At 39.1% G+C, this 21,405-nt stretch overlaps 1 protein-coding gene across 2 annotated transcripts in view; it reads right to left on the bottom strand.

The window, feature by feature from the left end:
* The window catches only part of GNAS (GNAS complex locus), a 131,714-nt gene that overhangs the window by 36,206 nt on the left and 74,103 nt on the right, over positions 1-21,405 (bottom strand). For both annotated transcript variants that reach the window (XM_063404247.1, XM_063404248.1), the window contains exons 3-4: positions 12,790-12,844; positions 12,587-12,706 (exon numbers count right to left, since the gene is read on the bottom strand). In XM_063404247.1, the coding sequence (XP_063260317.1) occupies positions 12,587-12,706; positions 12,790-12,844 (175 nt within the window). The remainder of the gene's footprint in view (positions 1-12,586; positions 12,707-12,789; positions 12,845-21,405) is intronic.

Below are 21,405 nucleotides of genomic sequence, written 5' to 3'. Positions count from 1 at the left end.
CAGCCTCAAAAACTGAAAGCCAAGATATGAAAGCAGACAGCCAAAAATGCGATGCTTCAGTTTTGCTGAACCTGTAACACAAGCTACCAACACAACCAAAAGCCCTTTCATTCTGCATATGAAAGATGCACTTTGGCTCCAACAGTGCGTGTGCAGCACGGGATTGAAGTCCTGGCCATCAGTCTGAGAACTCTGAATAGATTTAGAAAGAACAGCAGCAGCCTGGTGACTAAAATACACACAGACACCACTGTGGGCATTCCTCTTATCAACAGCCATGGGTGTTCCTTGGCTATCTCTCAGAGCTTTGAAGTGTTTTGCGTAAAATACTTTCATTCTGATTTTAAGTGGCAAATAATTTATTTTTTTAATCTAGACCAGCACAAGACCTTTTAAAATAGTTGCTGTGTATATTCTGTGTTTCCCCACCTTTTTTCTTTACAGTGGAATTATTTTAAAGAAGAAAAATGTGTTATTTTTGCTGCTTCAAGGATCCTCCATCTCTTGGGATATCAATCTCCCACATTCCTTTACTATCAATGCAGTACAAAGAAAGGGGACACATTCCAAAGCTTCACTTTGAAAAGAGTTTTTAAAAAAATTCACATTCCTACCAGAATCTTAACTAACACCTGAACTGCAGCAGAACAGTAAATCCTTTAAATTGCATCTTAAAGATGCACAAAGGCATCTTAGAGTAAATTCAGTGATGCTGATTTTCAGAGCACCCTCTTCTTGGCAGGTATGAGATGCATATGTGCTTGTGTGATCACACAATTGTGATACCAATGATGGAAGCAGCACATCAGATGCAAATCTGATTGTCCTTTTATTGCCATTAAGTATTCCCTAGCTGCACATACACAAAAATGAGAGTAAACACAAAATACACATCTAAATTTTGTTCTGATTTCTTTTAAAGAGACTATGATATTTATATATGGTATTAGATGTCAGGTTGTTCCCTGCTTTTATGAACTCTTCATGACCAAAAAGACCAGTTAAATTTCTTTCAGAAGCAGGTAAGAAGATTTTACTTGATTTTTAGTATCTGCAGATTGCACAACCATTTGCTTTTGCTATTAAAGGAAATAGAAGATGAATCAAAATCTTAATTCCAGTCCTTATTTTTCTGTCTCCCACTGCTGGAATTAAGCTCATTGGACACTTTAATTTTGAAGATTGCCAATTTCTTGGTAGCTGGAGATCTGTCAGTCACCTTCAGCTGTATCAGAGCACAGTGAGGAAAATATCTTTCTAAAGTAAAAGGAGAAGGAAGGGAAAGTAGAGGAGAGAGGGGGAATTATCTGCAATCTCCCTGTATCTGAACCAAATCCATTTTGGGGAATGTTTCTATATTTGTTTTTAAAAGTAACAGTTGTTCAGTACAGAACATCATATGGCTCACTCAATTTATGACTACAAAGCTGGGAAATTGAAAAATGAAATCAGCAATTGTACAAGTTTTTTTTTCTGAAATAGCAGCTGATTCAATGGACAAATAACTAGGTAAAGCTAAGTTTACAGAAGAAGCAGTAAAATGTTCTTCATCACCAAAAAATGTAGATATACAGTGAAAAAAATCAGTGCTTTAATAAGAAAAGTCACAACACAGTAAAACTCTGCCACAAAAATTCTTCCTCATTACTGTTTCTCACTACAACTATGACACTTAGGTGGAAAGCTGCTATAAAGCAATTATTTCAAAGACCTTTTTAATTCCCTAATGCCTTACATTTGGAGTAGTTTCTGCAATCAGATCTTAAAATGGGATGAAAAACAAAACCAGTTCCTGGCTCTAGCATAAACACACTGATAATAGAAAGCCCAGGGTTTAATTTACCAGAACAGTTACATTTTGTTTAGAAGAGTCCTCCCCATGTTCTAAGGGCAGTTTTCACTTCCAGGAAAATAGATGAATTACAATAATGGGGTAAAGATCAGTGTTTGTGCCTTGTTAGGCCAAATTAGCCATAAAACATTTAAAACACCCTTTATGCCTGTCCTGCCAATCTGAACTATAACCTGCAATACTTAAGCAATCTCCTCAGTAAGGTTATTAATTGTCCATGTGGGATGGAAAAAGAATTTAATTCCACATTCTTTGAACTTCTTACTGGGGTTTCAAAATCAGGATCTACAACAAGTAAAGAGCAATAGATCCTTATACTAAAACACAGCAGGGTTTCTTTGGGATGGGTTTTTGCTGTTACTTTCGGTCTTTTTTCTTGTTTTTTTGTATTAATTGTGTTTTAAAAAGTGAACTACATGACTTGAGATGGTCAAATATGAATATTCCTTTTATTAATGCACAACCTTTTGTCTTCAGGCCACATCAAATAAATCTTCACACAGGCTGGGACTGATGCTGAGCCACTCACACTGCTGGAACCAGGACGGTGCTCACCCAAACAAAGTCAGAACCAGGCTTGCAGAGCTCAGCTCCTGCTTTATTAAAAGCCTCCTTACTGTAGTGACTGATTTTGGAATGAAGACACAGTAGCTGGCTGCAAAAACCCCAGATTCTCCCTCCTCCCCAGTACACCTACACTAACCACAGCTCTGAAATAATATTTAAGAAAAAGAATAACACAAGAAATCCTCAGCATCCCATTTGAGTCATGGAATGTAGCCTGGGGCTACTCTCAGGGAAGGCAAGTAAAACCACAAGATTTGTTATGTATTTAGGTAAAACAGGGGCTTCAGAGGCCACTAGAAAAATCAAGTCAGCAAAAGGGTTGGGTTTTTTTTTTCATTTTTTTTTTTTTTAGTTAAATAGGTGCAATTTGTATGAGAGCTCTAAAAATAATGAGTTAGGAAACAAATTAACCAAAAATAGCAGGAAAATTTCCTGAAAAGAAATAGCCAGAAAACTAGTCCTTACATGTCTGGTTCTTGTTTCCACAACACTGATTCATTTGCTGGCACATTCTAATAGAACAGACTCTACAGCAGCATCAACACAGGTTTTTCTAGCACTAGAAAATGACCTCCTAACAAAGCAGCTAAAATAAACAAGTAATACTAAATAACAATTTGGTTTGAGATGACATTCCACAACAAAGAGGATTTGAATGTTAGGTTCCAAATGATACACAGTATTTGCAGTGTATGATCATATTATCCCTTCTTGACCTAAGTATACTTAAAATCGAAAAAGAAATAAAATTCGAACTATGAAATTTTCCATTAAAAAAATAAAATGTTGCAGTGTCACAACACACACCCAAGATCCTGTTTAAAGTACAGCTGAAGCTGTGTAAAGCAACAAAAGTCAACAGAAGTGGTGACAGGATGGCACCACCAGGGAAGGTGAGCAGTGAATTCCTCCTGAGCTTTATGTCTGGATTGGAGCATTTATTCCCCACCAAGACCAGACTTTACACGTCCCAAAACGTTCACATAAGGCTAAAGAGGGAGAAATCCTTGAGGAGAACACTCAAGGAAAGGAATGTGGATGTAACACAGATCTGAAGAGAACAAACAGGGCCTGCTCAGGCTGGGCAGGGGCATAGTTTGAATTCCGGGCACAATCCCCAAGAACAGGCTCCACTTCTGGGAAACCATAAAAAACCCTGAGAAAAATCCTCTGCCTGGTAAAACCTCCTCTGGTCTTGCTTAGATAACTGAAGGATCAAGAACCCAGACTTGCTGCTGCTGAGGAAACCTCGTGTCTCATGACACCGTAACACCACAGTGGTTAAAAAGCTGCATTTATGTGAAATGTATTTCATTATTAATGTTTTATTTATGAGGCGACAGCTTCTCCACCTGCTGAAAGCTTCCCAACACAGTGAGTCAATAGGCAACATTTGTAAATCACTTGTATTCACTTACAGGAATCTCTGCAGACCTCTAGAGAAAAAAAAACATCAGTGGAAATGGGGAAGGGATGCTTGGAAAATGGTTCTTTGTTCCAGAAGGATCTTGCTGACACAATTCTGGATTAGAAAGGGGGCAATGCAGTGTCTAATTGAGTTTAAAACCTACTTACATTGGACAGTTTCAGCAAGCTGAATAAATGGCAGGTAAACAGTGGTTTTGCTCAAAGTTAAACTACAGAAAGTGTTAACTTGGGGGTTGAGCACTTTGGTTGTTAAAAAAAATAATCCTCAAGAGACAAACTCCAGGCCTGGGAAAAAAATGAAGGAACCAAATGCTTTTGAGAAGAATTCTACAAGGATAAAATACTAGTAGAAACTGAAAGCGTATAATTGGACATACTGTCTACAAGGCTTTGTTCCCTCCAGATATATAAATACTCAAGAGACTTAAAAAAATGTTTATGAAGCAATATTTTATAGGCATTAGGATGTTGGCAGGGAAATACATTGGCATAGTCCATGCCACTGTGGCACCAAATTCACAGGAAACTTAGCATGGACATGCAACATTACCTTTTCTTTGTAAAATATAATATAGGGTGGATCCTTCAACAGAACAGTTTATTTACTAATTCCAGCAGAAGTCAATGCCATTGAAAAAAACCTTACCTCCCAAAAGGTGTGTACAACCATTACACAATGTTGTGGTTAAAACTGGGATTCAATTCCTGGGCAAAGTTCACTGTCCCATAGAGCTGCACATTTCATAATAAGAGTTTTAAATAGGTCACTGACTTACAAATCTAATGATTAAAGGTCAAACCAAACCAACTTCTAACTGCAAAACTGTCTCCTGGAGGACTTTGCTTCCCAATGTGCTCAGCTTTTAGAAGCAGCACTGAGCACTGGTTTCAAACCTCCTCTGCTGGAGCCAGGCAGTTCTGCTGCATTCCACACGCCAGGCACTGCCACCAGGCAAGGTCATGGCATGGCAGGGCAGCACACAGCACTCCCAGCTGATTTTTCTCCTTCCAGGAGAGGTAAGTGCCCACCAGCTGGATTTATTTCTCATTGCTCGTGTAGGAAACCCAGGCATCGCTACCGACTGTACGGAGAAAGAACTCAGGGCATCTTCTCATCCTGCCCAAGCTCGGGCAGGGACACCAGAACGAGTTAAATTTGTCAAATCAGACAGCTTAATAAGCCACTTACTTGAGTAGGGAAACATCTGCATTCCTAATGGTGTGAACAAGTGTTAATTATTGCTTGCTATTTTAGGGCAAATACGCTGATGATATCACAAAGGAAACGCATACCTACAAATAGTTGAAGATATTCTCCAGTTACTGGCACGTGTCCAGAGCTGAATAAAAACTCTTTGGGAGAGGCCCAGTGCACTCAGCACTTCCCATAACTGAGTCAGAAATATTTTCAGCAAGGATGTAGTTTCATATATCAATAGCTTCTCATGCTTGGAAAAGAAGAATATTCGCAAATATTCTGTGTTTCTGCTTGGTAACTTCTAGCAGTACAAATTAAACTGGATGTGGCTGCAAGGATTGGCCAATGGGAAGGGAATTCTATTTAAGAAACTTCTGTCAAGTTTGAACTCACATTATTCCCCTTTGTTCAGAGTTTCAAAACAACACAGCATTTTAAAAATGTGCCAACACACAAATCCATACCCATAAGCTACAACGTGCCTTTGGTTAGAAATCCTCATTAACATAGTATCCAACCATTTCTCTTTTATTTCTACTTTCACAAGAAGTTCAATCACCACAGAAACTTTATCTGTTGATAGCAGAACACAGCTCCTCACGTTAATTAGGGAGGAAAACTCACTCTGGGTGAGAGCAGCAAGCTTGTTCCCTATATCAAGATTCCTCTGCAATTTAAACCAAATAATCTGTGTTCTTCTGCTTCTTCAAAGTGTATCATACACAGAAAGAGGCAATTCATTAATGGATCAACTTCCAGATAGCATAAAAGGCACAAAGAATCTTCTACCCCATTCTAGCTCTCTCAGGGTAGTTTAGGGTGGTGACAGAGGCAGTTCAACCATCAGCTATTTTTGGAGACATTAGTCTAAGAAAGAAGGTTTAATAAAACTCAGAAATTTCCTTTGAGCCTTAAATCAGGGTCTGGAAAATGTCTTTCATGCTACATCATTTAGCTGCTTTTTGTTTAATGAATATACAGCAAGCTTGAACAGTCAAATCAAATGAGCTTATTAACTTACCTGGTGCCAGGAACAAACACCTGGGACCACTCTAAACTTTGCTGCTTCAAGTTGGAAACAAAAAGCCTCTTTTTACCAGAAACTTCCACCAACTGAAAAGAGTGTAAGATAAAACAGTTCTCCTCATTCAAAATTCACATAAATCCCAAGGATAGCTCACTAACCCTCTTCCAATCTTTCTGAAGAAGCAGCATCTGTACTCATGGAAGTGTTCACAGCCTCACGAAGTCTACATGAAAAAATAAAGCTCAAATATACTTAAAATAAATTAATTTAAAGTTCTCCTTCGTTGCTGGCATTTCTTTACAAGAGTAAAAAGACACCTTGTTTCCTGGTAGCTTAAAAAAATTCTTAAATTCTACTGGAAGACTGAAGAAATGTCATATACTCTCCAAAGACCATTTGAAAGCCCTGACCAGTAGCTGAGCACAACAGGGCTGTGGCTGGATCCACTGTAATACCAGGGAGGCTCACAGGTATAATTTTATTTCATCTATGCATACACCAGTATTTTGTGATAGTCTCTTACTGTGATTAAAACCAGAAAATGCTTAAGAATTTCCATATTAAATTATGCCTATTTCCTGTTTAATTCAGCTGACAGCTCTTCTATTTCAACATAAATTGAATTAATCTGTCCTTGTTTCTTAAGACTGCTCTGAGGAAAACAAAGAAGATGTATCAAGAGAAATTAAGTCACGTGAACTTCTGAACCTGTAAATATGGTCTGGTATGGTGGGAATTTACTGGATAAAAATACAAGTTCAGAACAAAGCATTAGCATTTACTTCAAATACTAATCAAATAAATTATTAATAAAGTAAAATATAGGGTGAGGGGTTTTTGTACTACAAAAAAGATACCTATATAGTGTATATAATGCCCCTGGACTGCAGATTCTCCAATTTAAGGAAATTCTTTGTGGGATTTCAGCAGAATTATGTGAACACCTCAGTGAAAGCACGGCAGAATTCAAAGGGCTGAAATAAATATAAAAACCCCACACTTCCAATAAATACATTAGCACTAACAAAATTTGCTAGATAGTGCTAGTCACACATGAGAGTAAAATATCCCTATCAGGTAATTTTCCATGTAGACAAAAATCAGAGATTTCAAGAGATTCATTTGCAAATCAATAATAGTTATACATGTTTCAATTATGAGAAACAGAAATGAAATCAAGTGGCTGCCTGCCTCACAGACCCTATACTAAAAGAAGGCTTGAAAAGAACTCTTTAATTAATCTTTATTCAAGAATTTATTCTGCTATTAAAGGATAAGGAAACCAGCTTTATATAAGTTCCTGGTAAACTCTGATCAGGTAAACTCAATTGGATTATCTGGAAGCCCATTTAGAGGGAGCTGCTCTTGTAGATAAGATAATAGAGATTTAAAAAAGAGTAAGTAAGGATTATTTCAGAGGATCTAGCACCACATCACTGATACTGTCTGTAAGATTTCCCACTCCTTTCTCTGAGGCAAAAATACTACACAAATCCACATTTCCTACTCGTTTTGCACCTCAAGAGGCATCTCAAAGATATGTATTTATCACCCTTTTATACTCCTTTTTACTAGGAGGATACTAAAAAAAGGTAAATAGGACATTGAGGTGTCTTGCTCAAAATCATAAAAAATCTGGACAAGAAAAAGCTGGAGCCCCTAATTTTCTCTTTGTGGTAAGGATCCAAACTGCACACAAGATTGTGCAGACACCCAAGGAACCAGGCTCTGTCTCCACCTTTCCCAGCTTCCCACGAGTATCCTCACCAAAGAAAATGTTTTGCCTATTTTCACACCCCAAAATCTGCGACATTTGAGATATCCCCATGGGAAATGTCCCCCACTGCAGTGAGTATGTTTGTCATTACCTTATAGAGCTAGTGATGCTGTCAAACCAGAACAGCTCTCTTCTTCTATGAGGTATTTAGACAGGAATAATAATATATTTATCATTATACCCATCAGGGTGGTTATCTACAGGGACAGGTAATTTTTTTCTGTTGCCTACATAATTAAGGAACACTTCCAGCAGCAAAGAGATCTGAGCTCACACCTTTCCTTGCTGAGACTCTATCATCTTGTTACCTTCTTGAAATTTAATTTAATTTAATTCTGGGGTCAAAACCATTCCAAGGACTCCAAAGCCCCGTTCTGACCCTGCTGCAGGTTAAGGGACCACACTGAGCACCACCTCCTTAGTACCACACTGCCCACGGGCCAGGTTGTAAATCAGACCTCAAAACTGATCCCTGTTAAAAATAATCTCCCCAAAATAGAAGAGAGAAGGAGTAAGGGTTACCAGGGTTATTTTTAACCAGGGTTGGTTCAATGGTCTGATTTACACTGGGCAGCCAGAGGAGGTTTTTTCGGCGCAGGGCGGGTGGCACATCCCGGTGTGGAGCGGAGGGAAGGGCTGGCTGTGGGCACAGGGGATGCTGAGCTGCCTTTGAGGCTGAAGCCAGAGCGTGGTAAAGCTCAAGGACACCACTCAGAAACCATAATAAAACCATTCAGCAGCAGTGGTGGTGGCAGAGTCAAAATAACTACAATGGAGCAGTGTAATAAAACTTAAACTGAAACCAAGAGACCTGCAGACAACACCAGCATCTCTTCTAAACATCCACAATCCAGAGAGGCTTACACTGCAGTCATTCCTCTGAAATTTTGCCTTTCAACAGCTAATACTCTGATTCTACTACTTTCTGAATACTGTTTTTCTCAATTTAGTATGGTGTTTTCAAGAGACATCTTCCTCAGCTTAGTCCAGATAATTAAAAATAGGCAGCTGTAAATCCTGCTCAGCTATTTTGAATTATTTCATTTAAACCAGAGAATTATAAATGGACTGAGACCCAAAGTAAATAGGTCTTATTTGGTAACTTGGTTCAATTTGGTTGATCATAAAGTGTGAAACGTTGATAAAATGGGAACATTTCCTTCCCTCTTCTAAAAGTGAGAGCAAAAAGAAAGGGATGAGAAGAAGGCCACTATTACTGGGGATGGAGAAAATATCCTAACCACTGTCTGGTATGCAAAACAGGAATAAAAATATCACTTTTATAACCCACCTAACCCAACCTCACCTGACATTTGAGACAGATATACAGTGAGTTTGAATTACTGAAATGACTTATGAGGTTGATTTTTGACACTGAAAACACACACATACAGTTGTGTTAAGCTAAATGCATCAAAGGACAATAATGATGGAAATACCATTTGGAAGCCCCAACTGTAGAAATGATCTACTAAAAATCACAATATTTTAAAACACCAGCACGATTATGTGGACAGAATTCCTTTCAGTCAGTACTGTGTTTTTCCTTTCTCCATATGCTACTGCTTGTATTCAAAAATGTAATTTCTTAATACCAACTGTGCTGAATTAATAATCTCCAACATAGTAAATGTTCAGCTTTAAAGGGGATGTTTAACCTAGCATTACACTGTACCAACGTTATTTTTAACTCAAGCTGTTGTTTTTCAGGTTTTTTTTAATTCAAAACAATATGGTCTACACAAATGACACACATTTCCTGTAAGTCAAAAACTGCAAAGCAAACAGATGGAGACCCAGACTAAGAAAAGAAATAGAATATCAGAATACAAAAGTTGCTCTTTGAATCCTAATTTACATGTAGAGCCAGACCTTAATATTAGCAGCACACTGTAAAGCTCCTACATTCTTCCTGACTTTCTTCTGCCTTGCTGTTAGGAGACCTCCATTCTAGCTCCACCTGTTCCACAGGGAATTATAAACACAGATTTTGCCCTCTACTTTAAAATTCATTTCAACTGCATCTGCATGAAGATGATGATCCTGTGTAGCTGGAGAAGAAATCCCAGTCCTTGTTCTGACCTCTGTGTCAGTGCACTGTCTCTAGGAGAGCTACCTAAATTAATGTTTAGGAAAAGAAGAATGGGCATTGAAAAGGAAGCAGAACAGCCCTATGTTTAAGAGCATAGTCTTAAGTACTCACAGCCCTCAAAGAACATTCCCTTGGGACATGAGTGTTCCTCCTCCCTACCCTCATGTTTTTCTAGGGCAGAGAAGAGCATCAAATCCTGCGCTGAGAAAAGGATGTCCTCAAGACAGCCGAAATGTGATTTCTCATGAAGAAAATGCACGAGGCAGCACAAACCAGACAGCGTTACACAGGGCTGAAATTGCTAAAAATTCCCCTCCCTCCTTGCCAATCAATACTCTGGTCTAGATAGGAAAAGGTTTAGCTGCCAGTTTATGAAATTAGTCCCCCAGTGTCCTGGAGGAGGAAGCAGATGATGAAGATTTCCTTAGATTTTAAAGCATAACTAGCACGAGGCTGTCATTTCCACTTCCATAAAATTATTTTTTCTTCAAAGTACTTTTAATTAATCTGTAACAAAATCAAAATTATTTTTACAGCAGTACTCAAGGATTGTGATTTCTGTCACTACACACTGAGAGCTGGCATCTAGGGACACTCCAGATCTTAACTTGATTTAAATCATGCAATTAAAATGCAGGTTCAGTTTTCCAGGTACCAAAGGACTACAACCTACATTTAGACAAACTCAAAAATCAGAGACATATTAACTTATATAATCACCAAGGCAGAGAGAGTCAACAATAGTCCTTCAACATCTGTGGCTAATGCAAATCCAGTTTAAAACCTCAACCCTACAAACATTTACATATGAAATAGTTCATCATGCCAATGAAGTAAGCCACCAGTCAAAGTTATGCACACACCTAAACCTCTGTAGACTCAGGGCTTAAAAATTTAAGACAATGCCTTTGGTCAGAGAAGAAAAACTAGTTTTATTGGAGCACTGTTATTCCTGAAGTTGTCTGTCATTCAACACCTCAAAGAATCTTCACTGAATTTGGAATTATTTGTAGACCTTGTAAGTCATACAATTACACCTTGCTTTCAGTGAATAAAGGGGAAAATTAAATGACTGCACTCCAATGGAATGGAAGGAAAAAAAGCCCTCTGAGAGAGAAGATAGAAGGAAAATCCAGTGTTTCAGTACGAGGTAGGTGACAGGAACTTGCTGCAGCATTGTTACAGATCACAACCTGAACCAGCACAAACAATGGCAGTAGCAGAGCTGTGGGCACACAGCCAGTGCAGAAGCACAGAGGGTGGAGCAAGGAACCACTGTCTTCTCTCTCAAATACCCTCCTAAAACTGTCTTTAAACCATGAATTTCTCTGGGCCCCCAGCAGGAGAGATCATCCATGAAGGGACTGAGGATTTCTGTGAGTAATGCTGACAAATGTCTAAATTAAAGAGGTGTAAAGTTAAAAATCTCAAAAATCTCAAATTTAAGATGCTTAAAGACAAAATGACAATGACTACATTTTATGTGCTAGAGAGAATCATACATCCCTCCTTCACCAACCTGTCTGTGCCTGTTCAACATTGAAAATGATTGGAAGATTACAGTGCAGTATTTCAAATTAACTGCTAATGTCACCTGGCTTCTTCCTTGTACACAAAGCATGTGAGTTTGTTTGTTTGGTTGTTTTTCTTTTGATAAAGACTGACCAAAGCAGAGAAATTCCTAGAAGCAGCAACATTTGGAAAAGGTAACTGTTGTTGGTCTCACAGACTGGCCTACTCAATAATGGTTACAAATCAAGAATTACAAACTGAATTAAGAATTGCTGTGGTGCAAACTATCCCACACCCTACTTCACACTTGCACTTTCATTTCAAGCATTTGGGGCTTCTGGACACAAAGTCTGATATAAATGGATCACCTATTTTTGATAAATCATCATAATTCCTCCCCTCAGCCCCCTGGAACAGTGCACAGAGAGAGAAATACAAGTTTTGAACCACTCCTGCATTACTGTAAGTAAAAGGTACCCCATGGCAATTAACAAAATATTATCTTCTCAGTGTTTAAGTGTTCAGTGTTTGCAAACTGTATTTTCATGGGCTTCTGCTACAAGTCTGGTTGAGATACAGGAGAAATTAATCACCGTGAGTGGGCACAAAGTTGTATCATCAACTAAATAATTATCCTTTCTGCACTGACTCTGGGACTGCTGGCACCTCGAATGATTAACCAGCACTGGGAGGGCTGGGGCAGGGACGTGTGTGGAGCCTGGCTGGCACAGAGTCTGAACCAGCAAGAAAACTCCAGTGTGCTTCCAGAAGAGAGAAATCAGCATCATTAAACACCAGCTAATCACCAAGAGAGTGCTGTGTGTATCTCTACTCCTTTTGGGCAGGGCAATTCCCAACAATATCCAAACTTTACGGCCCAGCTCTGTCCCTCTTGACTCTGTGGCTGATTATTTCACCAGAGCACAAAAAGCAGACCAGGGTCTCCATGTTCCTGAAGGATCAGCTGGAATATTCTGGCTGTGCTGCTGTAAATTTGATTAGCACTCACCAAAGGCACCTACTGCAGTAATTCCCAGAGAGCAGCTCACTGTTCTGGGGAAATATTTACTACAGGGCAGTGAAACATAATCATTTGCAAAAAGGCCTGGCTGCAGCCGCTGTGAATCACTCACCGGAGGGAAATCGAAGTCTATCTGGTTTGCTAAATTTAAGATGTAGTCGATTCGAAACTGGTTCTCTGGATTGGCTAGTTCCACTGGAGGTGCCAAATTGCCCATTGCTGTCACTATTGTCTGCAAAGAAACACAAGTAAAATATTGCAGAGTGTCTAAATAGCCACCTGGAACAGTTAAAAAACAATAGCTCCTAAGTTTACCTCTATAGCTTCTTTAATATTGTTTTTAATATCCTGAATTTTCATTTTCTTCTCCCTGTAATAAAAAAGATACATTGTTAAGTTTATGAGCTGCAAAAGCACAATACCTTTTTAAAACAGAACATCAAGTTCAAAAATATTCTATCAAAGCTGTATTGTCTGAAGTGCTTTCAATCACTGAATACTGCTGGAGATAGAATCATTTAAACATCTCTAAACTTTTCTACTTAAGCAGCAACATCTATTTGCATCTATTTTAAGCAGTAACATCTATTTGCATCCAAAAATCAGAGTATAATTTATGCTTTAATAAAAACTTACTACAGCCTTAAACCTGGACTAAGACATTCTGCAGAATCAAACAGATTTTGATTCATTTGAATGCAAAATACCAGACATACGTGCAAGTTCTTTGGGAAAGTATACACTGGAAACAAACAGAAAGGAAAAAAGGCTTGAGTTACTAAAAGTAGAAACAAATGAAAGGAGACCAAAGAACCTCAAAGCACAAAGAAATTAAAAGCACAAAAATGATGCCTTAGCAAAACAAGCCAGAGAAAAGCACTCAACCTGACACAAGACATTCAAACAGTCTAAGGATGTGAAATGTAACAGTAAAGGGTTAATGCAAGTATAGAAAATTATCCTTGACTACAAGCAGAGGAGTAGGTTAGAAAACCACTTGGAATGAGCACTATCATTAGGGATTAACTGCAGTCACATTAATGAGCCCAACAGGCTGCAGCAGGACAGTGCAAACCATTTCCTCTGCTCCTTTGTACTGCATTTTGTGTCAAATCTGACAACAGCTCATTTCAGTGCTAAACAGTGCAGTCAAATGAAATGCACGATCAAACATTTGGTATAAGCAGGAATTAGCACCCTAAAAGCGCCGCTAGCACTTTTGAGCCCGTAAACTGTAACTTAATTGCAAAGCACTATGATAAATTTTTTCACATTATTAATTTCTTGCTGTACACAGCATAAAATCACTACTTTGAGGTAAACCAAGTTAGCCATGTAATTACTAAAAATAGCCAGCTAAACTGTCTAAGTGACCTTTTAATCTTCATTGCTTTTACAGGACTCTTTGATTATGGACTATTTATATCAACATTTAAATTTATTTTTCATTTTAAAAACTAACATTTTCCAGCACAGTGTCCCAGAGACTATGAAGTACCAACAGCATTTCCTTTTTTTACCCTTTTAAAGACAGTAACTCACACTTTCAGCTTACAGACTCGAGCTTGAAAACCTCATTTTATGGAGTTAATTCAGTACGCATACTGTAAATGCTTTTTATCACTTTTTCCTTTCTATAATTACTCACAGCCAAAAACCAAAATGAAACTGAAAGCACAGTCACCAATCAAGAATGCAGAAGAACAGCAGGGAAAAAATAAGAAGAAAAAAAAAAAGGTATTACTTCAACAACAAGGCAGACACAGACATCCAGGAGTGGTGGGAATTTTGGCTATGACATGAAAAATTAAGGGAAGTTTTGTAAAAGACAGCATCAAGGAAAACAAGGCAGAGGTGTGGAGGCTCTGGCTGTACATTCCCAGTGCAAGTGCTGCTCACACAGCACAGCAGATGATCGTGTTCACCATGACTCTGCTGGGCTCTGAATCAGCAGCACAACTCCACCAAACACAAATGTGATTATCCCCAAACATCCCCTCCTCACTGACCACACGTCCCCTGAAGCTTGGGGCAGGGACAGGAAGGTCAGTGAGTTGAATGATCAATAATCAGATGAAAATGCTGTTTTCCTAGACTTCTTTACCTGCCTACACACCACCTTATTCCTGAAGATTACCACTTTTTTTGCTTCAGACATTTGGCACTGCTGATGAGAACAAGGCAGTGAGCCAAGAAAGGCCAAAAGCACCAAATTAAGGAAAATAAATTAGACAGGATAAGAGAGAAAAACCTGAGGGCTTTTCACCCTCTTCCTTCCTTCCTTCAATGCTTTCTCTTGCCCCAGGTCTGGACAAACTCTATTCCACAACCAAGACTCAGAGTGAACAAATTCTGTGTTTTTCAGTACTGCACATATGGTTGCAAAACCACCATCCACTTTCAGTTTTAAAAAAACCTGTTTAATTATTAAAAATATATAGATAATGCTATGAAAGAAGGAAGTGTTTATCCATGACAGTGTAAGCAATTTGTCTGGCTTTTATTCTGCCTCCAAATTTCAGCTGGATTTTGAACTTAATGAACGTGTATCCATATTCTGTCCTGTTTAGATTAAAAGGGCAACTGATACACTGAAAGCCAAGCAAGATAGCAGTGTTTTTAAGGAATTAGCACTCATTTTGCTTTGGTTTGGAGTATCACTAGAAAAAGAGAAGTTTAGGGAGTTTGCATAGTTTATAAACAAACTCTCATTATTCTCTCTTCCCTGGAACACTTGCTATTAATTGTGTCAAAGCATCAATGAGGTGCACCCTGACCTGACTCTTCCATGCCATATGATAAACCTCATTATTTTAATTCAAGATTTTAGTCAAAGTTCCACATTTACACCTCTTGGCTGATCCTCTCACTACTAAGTGATAATGACTGTGGAGCCACGTTAACCTGCAGCAATTAACGAAGCTCTTGATAACCATCATCATCTTTACAACAAGGATACTCCTAGTTCCTATTTCTGGTGGTGTTGCCATGGCCCTATAGCCTGCCCAGTAAACAAGGAATCCTATTACACAGCAGTGAATGTAGCACGGTGTTTTGTGTTTTGTAATGTTTACTAGACATAAACTTTCCATGACAATGAGACAATTTATTCTTCTGGAACTCAGCGTGTTCATCGATCACCCATACAACAGCAGCTTGCAAACAACTCTAACTTCTCACAAAAAATCCAAAAAAAAACCCCAAAAGGTGACATTCATTTTATTCAGGGACTAATGAGGTGAAGCACACAAAAGCAACATCCCACTGCTCTGACAAATTGTGCTTTTTTCTTTTTTTTAGAAACTCAGCCAGGTTACACCTCAAATTTCCAGAAGTACTCCAATTTTTATCTTCCACAACCACAAAGACTGAATATTCACCTTAAGATTCCTTCCTTTTTAATTTCTTATTCTCAGGTGTTGGCACCAAAGTACTAAAGAAGAAAAGCTGGGCTGCCAAAATGTTTTCCTGTGGAACATCCTGAGCCGTTTGGGAATGGCACCAATGCTCTCCTGGCCAAGGAGTGACTGATGTCTCTGCAGGCCTGTTCTGTATCTTTAGATGTCATGGGTTAATAAGGTCATGTTTTTAATCTTGTTTAAAACTTTTGCTTAGGCTGTGCAAGGTAGGCCAAACAAAGCATTAAACTCTATTAGTTGAGGATTAGAAGAAAAATCTCAAATCCTGCTGTTTTCAATATTTAAATGGGCCAAAGAAAAGCTGCACATAGCTTTCAGGAAAACTAATAAAGTCTATTTTAGGTACTATAAAAAAGATGACATTTTAATTCAAGTAACATTAAATCAGAATGACATGAAATATCAGAAAAAGCAAATATTCCTTGAAAAGCAACCTAATCAGTATTTAGTAAAGAACTTCTCCACCTGTGGTTGAGCTTTACTATTAAAAAGGCAACATTTTCCCTCAGACTTTATCAAATCTCATGCATAGAACACATTAACAAACAGATTATCAGAAAGCAAACTAATCTAATTTTAACGTTCATTTCTAACGTTCATTTACAGATAATACAAATGACCATTACTTGGAAAAAATTCTTGAAGTTTAAAGAGAAGATTCCAGAGGATAAAGATTCCGTTCACCCTGCAACCTTCTGCATCTCCCAGACAGAAAAATAATTTTTAAAAAGGGTGCTGAAATTAATTCTCACAACAAAACATGTTAAAAGACTTGGGAGGGACACAGATGGATGGACAGGGATGACAGGACACCTTTATGCCATTAATCTGATTCCTAAAAGCAAAGACGTTTGAATTTTCTGGTCACTGCAGACAGGTTAGGAAACCTTGGAGAGTTCTGCAGCACTGGAGAATATATAGACTATTTTAATAGGATATATTAAAATGTAGTCCCAGAGTGTTAATACAGAGCCTTTGTCTCCTTTACAAGGCTGTAAACAGCCCAGCCTCTGATCACCTTCAGGGATTGGTGTAATGCATAAATTCCCTTCGCTTCTGAAGCAGTCAAACTTGGCTGACTCTTGAACCTGCTGACACCAACAACTGCAGCAGGGCAAGGCTTCCCCTCCCCAGGCAAGGCACTGCAGCTCACGAGTCAATTTGCAAGTGGAAGAGCCAGAATGAAATTCTTACAGAGCAATTCATTTGCCTCTGAGTTTTTATGGTAGAGAATGACATTGTTGTGTTTCACACCGGTGCATCTCCCTGCTTTTTCAGGTGCTGCCAAAAAATGGGAATGCCCAGGGAAGCAGTCACGGGCTGTCCCCCTCTGCTCACCTTCAAAAGCCCATCAATTACACACTGACAGCCAATGAAAACTTAATAGATCCATTTGGTTTTAAAACACAACTCAGTTCTTTGACAGGCAGTCATGCACTTCACAGGCACGTGGGATTTAAACATGCCTATTCATCTAAATACGGTGTCTTTGATGCAGTGAAACATGCTGATGGATTTAATAAATATTCCATAAAATCTGCATTAAAATTTATTTACTGAACCTTATGGAAACTAAGAGCACTACCTGCCAATCCACCTCAGAGAAACAGAGCTGTGCAGTCAAGATCTTCAGACACAAGACCACGAGCAAGGAAATTCAATTAAGGTTTTGCTACCAATCCAGGTTACAAAAATCCTGCAGTACTTTACAATTCAACTAAAAGATAAATTTGTTTTAGCCTGGGCTATTTCTAACAGAACATGGCAATTACCTCAAAATATAACAGCTAGAACAGCAAAGAGGGCAGAGGCCAAGTTAGAGGCACTTGAAAATGGGGAAAAATAGTTGCCTGGAGTATTCTGAGTGAAGCTGAAACAATTCATCGTAGACCTGTGACAAAGTACCAATTTTACAGACAAAACTATGAAAATGCAATAGCAAAACCCACTACATATCTTCTGCAAACTCAACACCATTTATATCACACTGCTGAGATACCTCAGCAGTTGTGCCAGCTTCAAAGAGATTTCTGTGTTTTGTTCAAGCCCAGAAAGGACAAACCCTTGCAGTGCCATGGGCAGGAGCTGCCTCACAGAACTCTGTACAGCTCAGAACAGGAATTAGGATTTATTTGGGTCCTCGCTTGTAGCAGAGCTGAAAGAGATTTTCTAACCATGTTCATACCCTGTTCTTGGTTGGCACCTGGCAAAATGAAATGACACCCAAGGCACAGAGAGCTGACACAATGCACCCTAAAAAGCACTTTACAGTCAGGGTGTGCTGCTAGCTCTGACCACACAGGGGTTGAGCATCCCCCTGGAAGCCTGAGACCCTTCCTGCCAAGCAGCCTCCCCTCCCTACCACTGTTCTCTCCCTCCTACACCACCTTTCCTCCACCCCAACCCCTACTTCACTCTGAAAATTCTTTGTTTTACTTCTCCAGAATTCCAGGTATCAACACACTGCACCATTCAGCTACCAAAGATCTGAGCAGAAATAATATTAGAAAAAGAACAGCTATGAGGATAAACTATTTGCTTTCTCTGATGATAAATATTTGCTTTCTCCATAAATAAGTAACACCTTTTGGAAAAAAGAAAAACCCAACAGGCTCAATAATTATGTCATGAAATACTTTGAATTAAAGACACAGTTAAAATTTGATTATGTTGGACAGATCTAACTGTGACCTAAATTATTTGAGAGAACTTAGTTCAATTATCCCCTGAAGCATAATCACTTTCTCACAGAATATGTGATGCAATGTATGGAGTAGACAATAAAAAAAGGGCTTCCACAAGTTCCCTTTTTGAAAAGCACTGAAAGTTGCTTTACCACTGCTTGTTTTAATACATTGCATCAATAATAATAATTTTTCTCCATGAGTAACATGCATATCTTAGTATGTAGCCATAAACACATGAACATCTGATGGGAAATACAAGCACAGAGATACCTTCTATTCATGGAATGACAGAACCATTCTCTTTGTTAGAAGTCAAGAAACACAAATTACTGAAGTGTTGATTAAAAAAAACACATCACAGCTCTGTGGAAGTAGAAATCTTGTTATTTTTGATCGTTATTTACATTGCAGTGTTAGGGCTGAGATGTGACTTGTTTCTCATCTTTGGGAATGGTACCACAATAAAATTATATCAAACTCTAAAAAAGGCATCCCTGAATATAAATGTAATAAACTCCCTTTTTAGGTTTATTTTATCTCTGCTGCCTGTGATACCCAAAGTGCAAAGGTTAAAGGGTAACCTCATTGTGCCTCTGTGGATATTCTGACTGCAGACTGGTTGTGGGCAGACTTTGCTCCTGGTGAAGCTGCAGGCAGCAGGCACGTGGCACCCTGCTCATGCCACCTGCCCAGGTGGAGGTGGCACAGAGATGCTCTTCTGGCTCTGAGCCACCTTGAGGCGCCCCTTCAGCTTTGCAAATTCCTATATAAAACCCGTTTAACTGGTTTACAGTCCCTCTATACCTGTTAGTGGCACAAAGAGACCATCACAGACACAATATTAAGAAGCATAATTCTGCTTATCCTGCTCCATTTACCTCGACTAATTAACTAGCAATAGTTTAGGTGAGGGATGAAAATAGAATTGTTCACAAAGAGCTCTGTGATGTACGAGCTTGACAAAGGCCCTTTAGTTCCTGCTGTGCAATTAAACACCTCTGTAAATTGCAAGCCCTGCCTGTAGCTCCCCAGGCATTCAGAGGGGAACACACCGGTGTCATTTTCTTGCTCTTAGCACAGGTAATTAAAGCATATTGCAATGAAAGGTGTCCTCAGAAGTTCAGCATTCTCTCCAGACACTCGATACAATAATTAACAAGGCTGTGGAGTCTTCAGAGGGCCCTGTGATTCCTCTCTGGTCCGGAAGGACAGCGCAGAACCGGCAGGAACAGGAGGGCTCAAGTCAAACTGCTGAATCATCTTGCCTTGTACAATTCACTACTTTGAGACAATCAAACTGCTGTCAGGAAGCAGAGACCTTTTTAATTATTTATTTAAGTATTGTGAATGTAGCCATTATTAACACAGACTAAAGGAAATGTCCCTTGCCCATCGCATTTTTTTAAACACTTCTGCCCAGCTGTGCAGCAGCACTGGAATACAGCACACCACACCTCTGGGGATGTTCCAGGCTGTTTTTACAGCCACCCCTCCGAGCAGAACCAACCTCCTGTGCTCACCCTGATCCCTGCATGCCCAGAAAAAACACTACTGTGGGAGTACATAGTGCCCAGGCACTGCACACACGTGGAACAGCAGCTGCTATGAAATCTGGGCCGTTTGCTGTGCTGTTCATCACCTCATCCTTGGCTTTCAAACACAGGCAGGTAACTGCAGCTCTGGGGGGTTCCTGTTCTCATTTTTATCCAACCTCTGAAACATCAGGTTGGTGAGTGTCCTATGCATCATTTGCTCTAAAACTGTTCTGCAAATGCTGCATTCCAGTAACTTTTTCAGCCAGGACTGGCTATGATGAAGCTTTTGAGGAGAAGGCAATCACATCCCAGAGCTCTTCAGGGGTTTCTGCACAAGAATGAGAGGAATAGCTCCTATAATGGCTGATGACCTCAGAGCTACTTAAAGTTGAAAAAGTACACAGCTGGCTAAGTGCCAATATTAAATGGAAAGAAGCCCTAAAATAAAAATGGCAGGAACAGTGGATGCCAAGCAAGTGTAAACACCGAGCAGCCAGAGCAGGATGCAGTGCAGCAGGGAAGACACTGAGGAGACAGGTGGGAAATGGCTGATCCTGAAAATCTCTTTTTTTTTTTTTTTTTAGTGGTTATGATCTCTGTTATCATCTGAAACACTTCTGGCATGTGATATTGTAGACAGATGATCTAGAAGGTGGTTGCCTCCAGCAGTGAAAAATGGCAAGGTTTTTTACCTCACTCAAATAAAATGCTATTATTTAACATATTTCACCATTTTCCCCCGGTACTTCTAAAAAATTCCATTAAACTCTCAGTGACCCAAACCCTTAACATTTTCTAAATGCTGCTACCAATACTAAATCCTTAGATTTAGTATTGGTAGCTCGTAAGTTCAGAATGACAATCTGAACAGGAAAGCAGTTAAGGCACGGGATCTAGACCCAAAAAAACAGGGAACTACTTGGACAGGAACAAAGGAACTGCTTACCAAACTATGCAGCAGCCACTGAAAGTTAATATTTCAGAGAGATATTAACATTAAATGCTTTGTTCATCACACTTTCTTACAGCAGTGTTGAAGTGCTGTCATTGAATCAAGTCTTTCCTTCACAGCTGTTAAAACCAGAATTTTTATCAAGGACAAAGTCTGAATTAAGGAAGATTTCCACAGTTATCTTCAAAGATAAAGAGCTGTCAGGTATATGCAATTTTGCTTATAAGCCTTAAAGAATTACAGACTCAGCATTATCAACAGAAACTAGAACAGCCAATGCTGATCTCTGATTTTGGGAAGTTCAAGCTCACAGTCATTCTTAAGAATGTGCTGTTGCA

This window comes from Prinia subflava, chromosome 8, assembly GCF_021018805.1.
Source record: "Prinia subflava isolate CZ2003 ecotype Zambia chromosome 8, Cam_Psub_1.2, whole genome shotgun sequence".
Classification (NCBI taxonomy): Eukaryota; Metazoa; Chordata; class Aves; order Passeriformes; family Cisticolidae; genus Prinia; species Prinia subflava.
The sequence above is the reverse complement of the archived record's forward strand: the minus strand, read 5'-3'. Positions and strand labels throughout refer to the sequence as shown.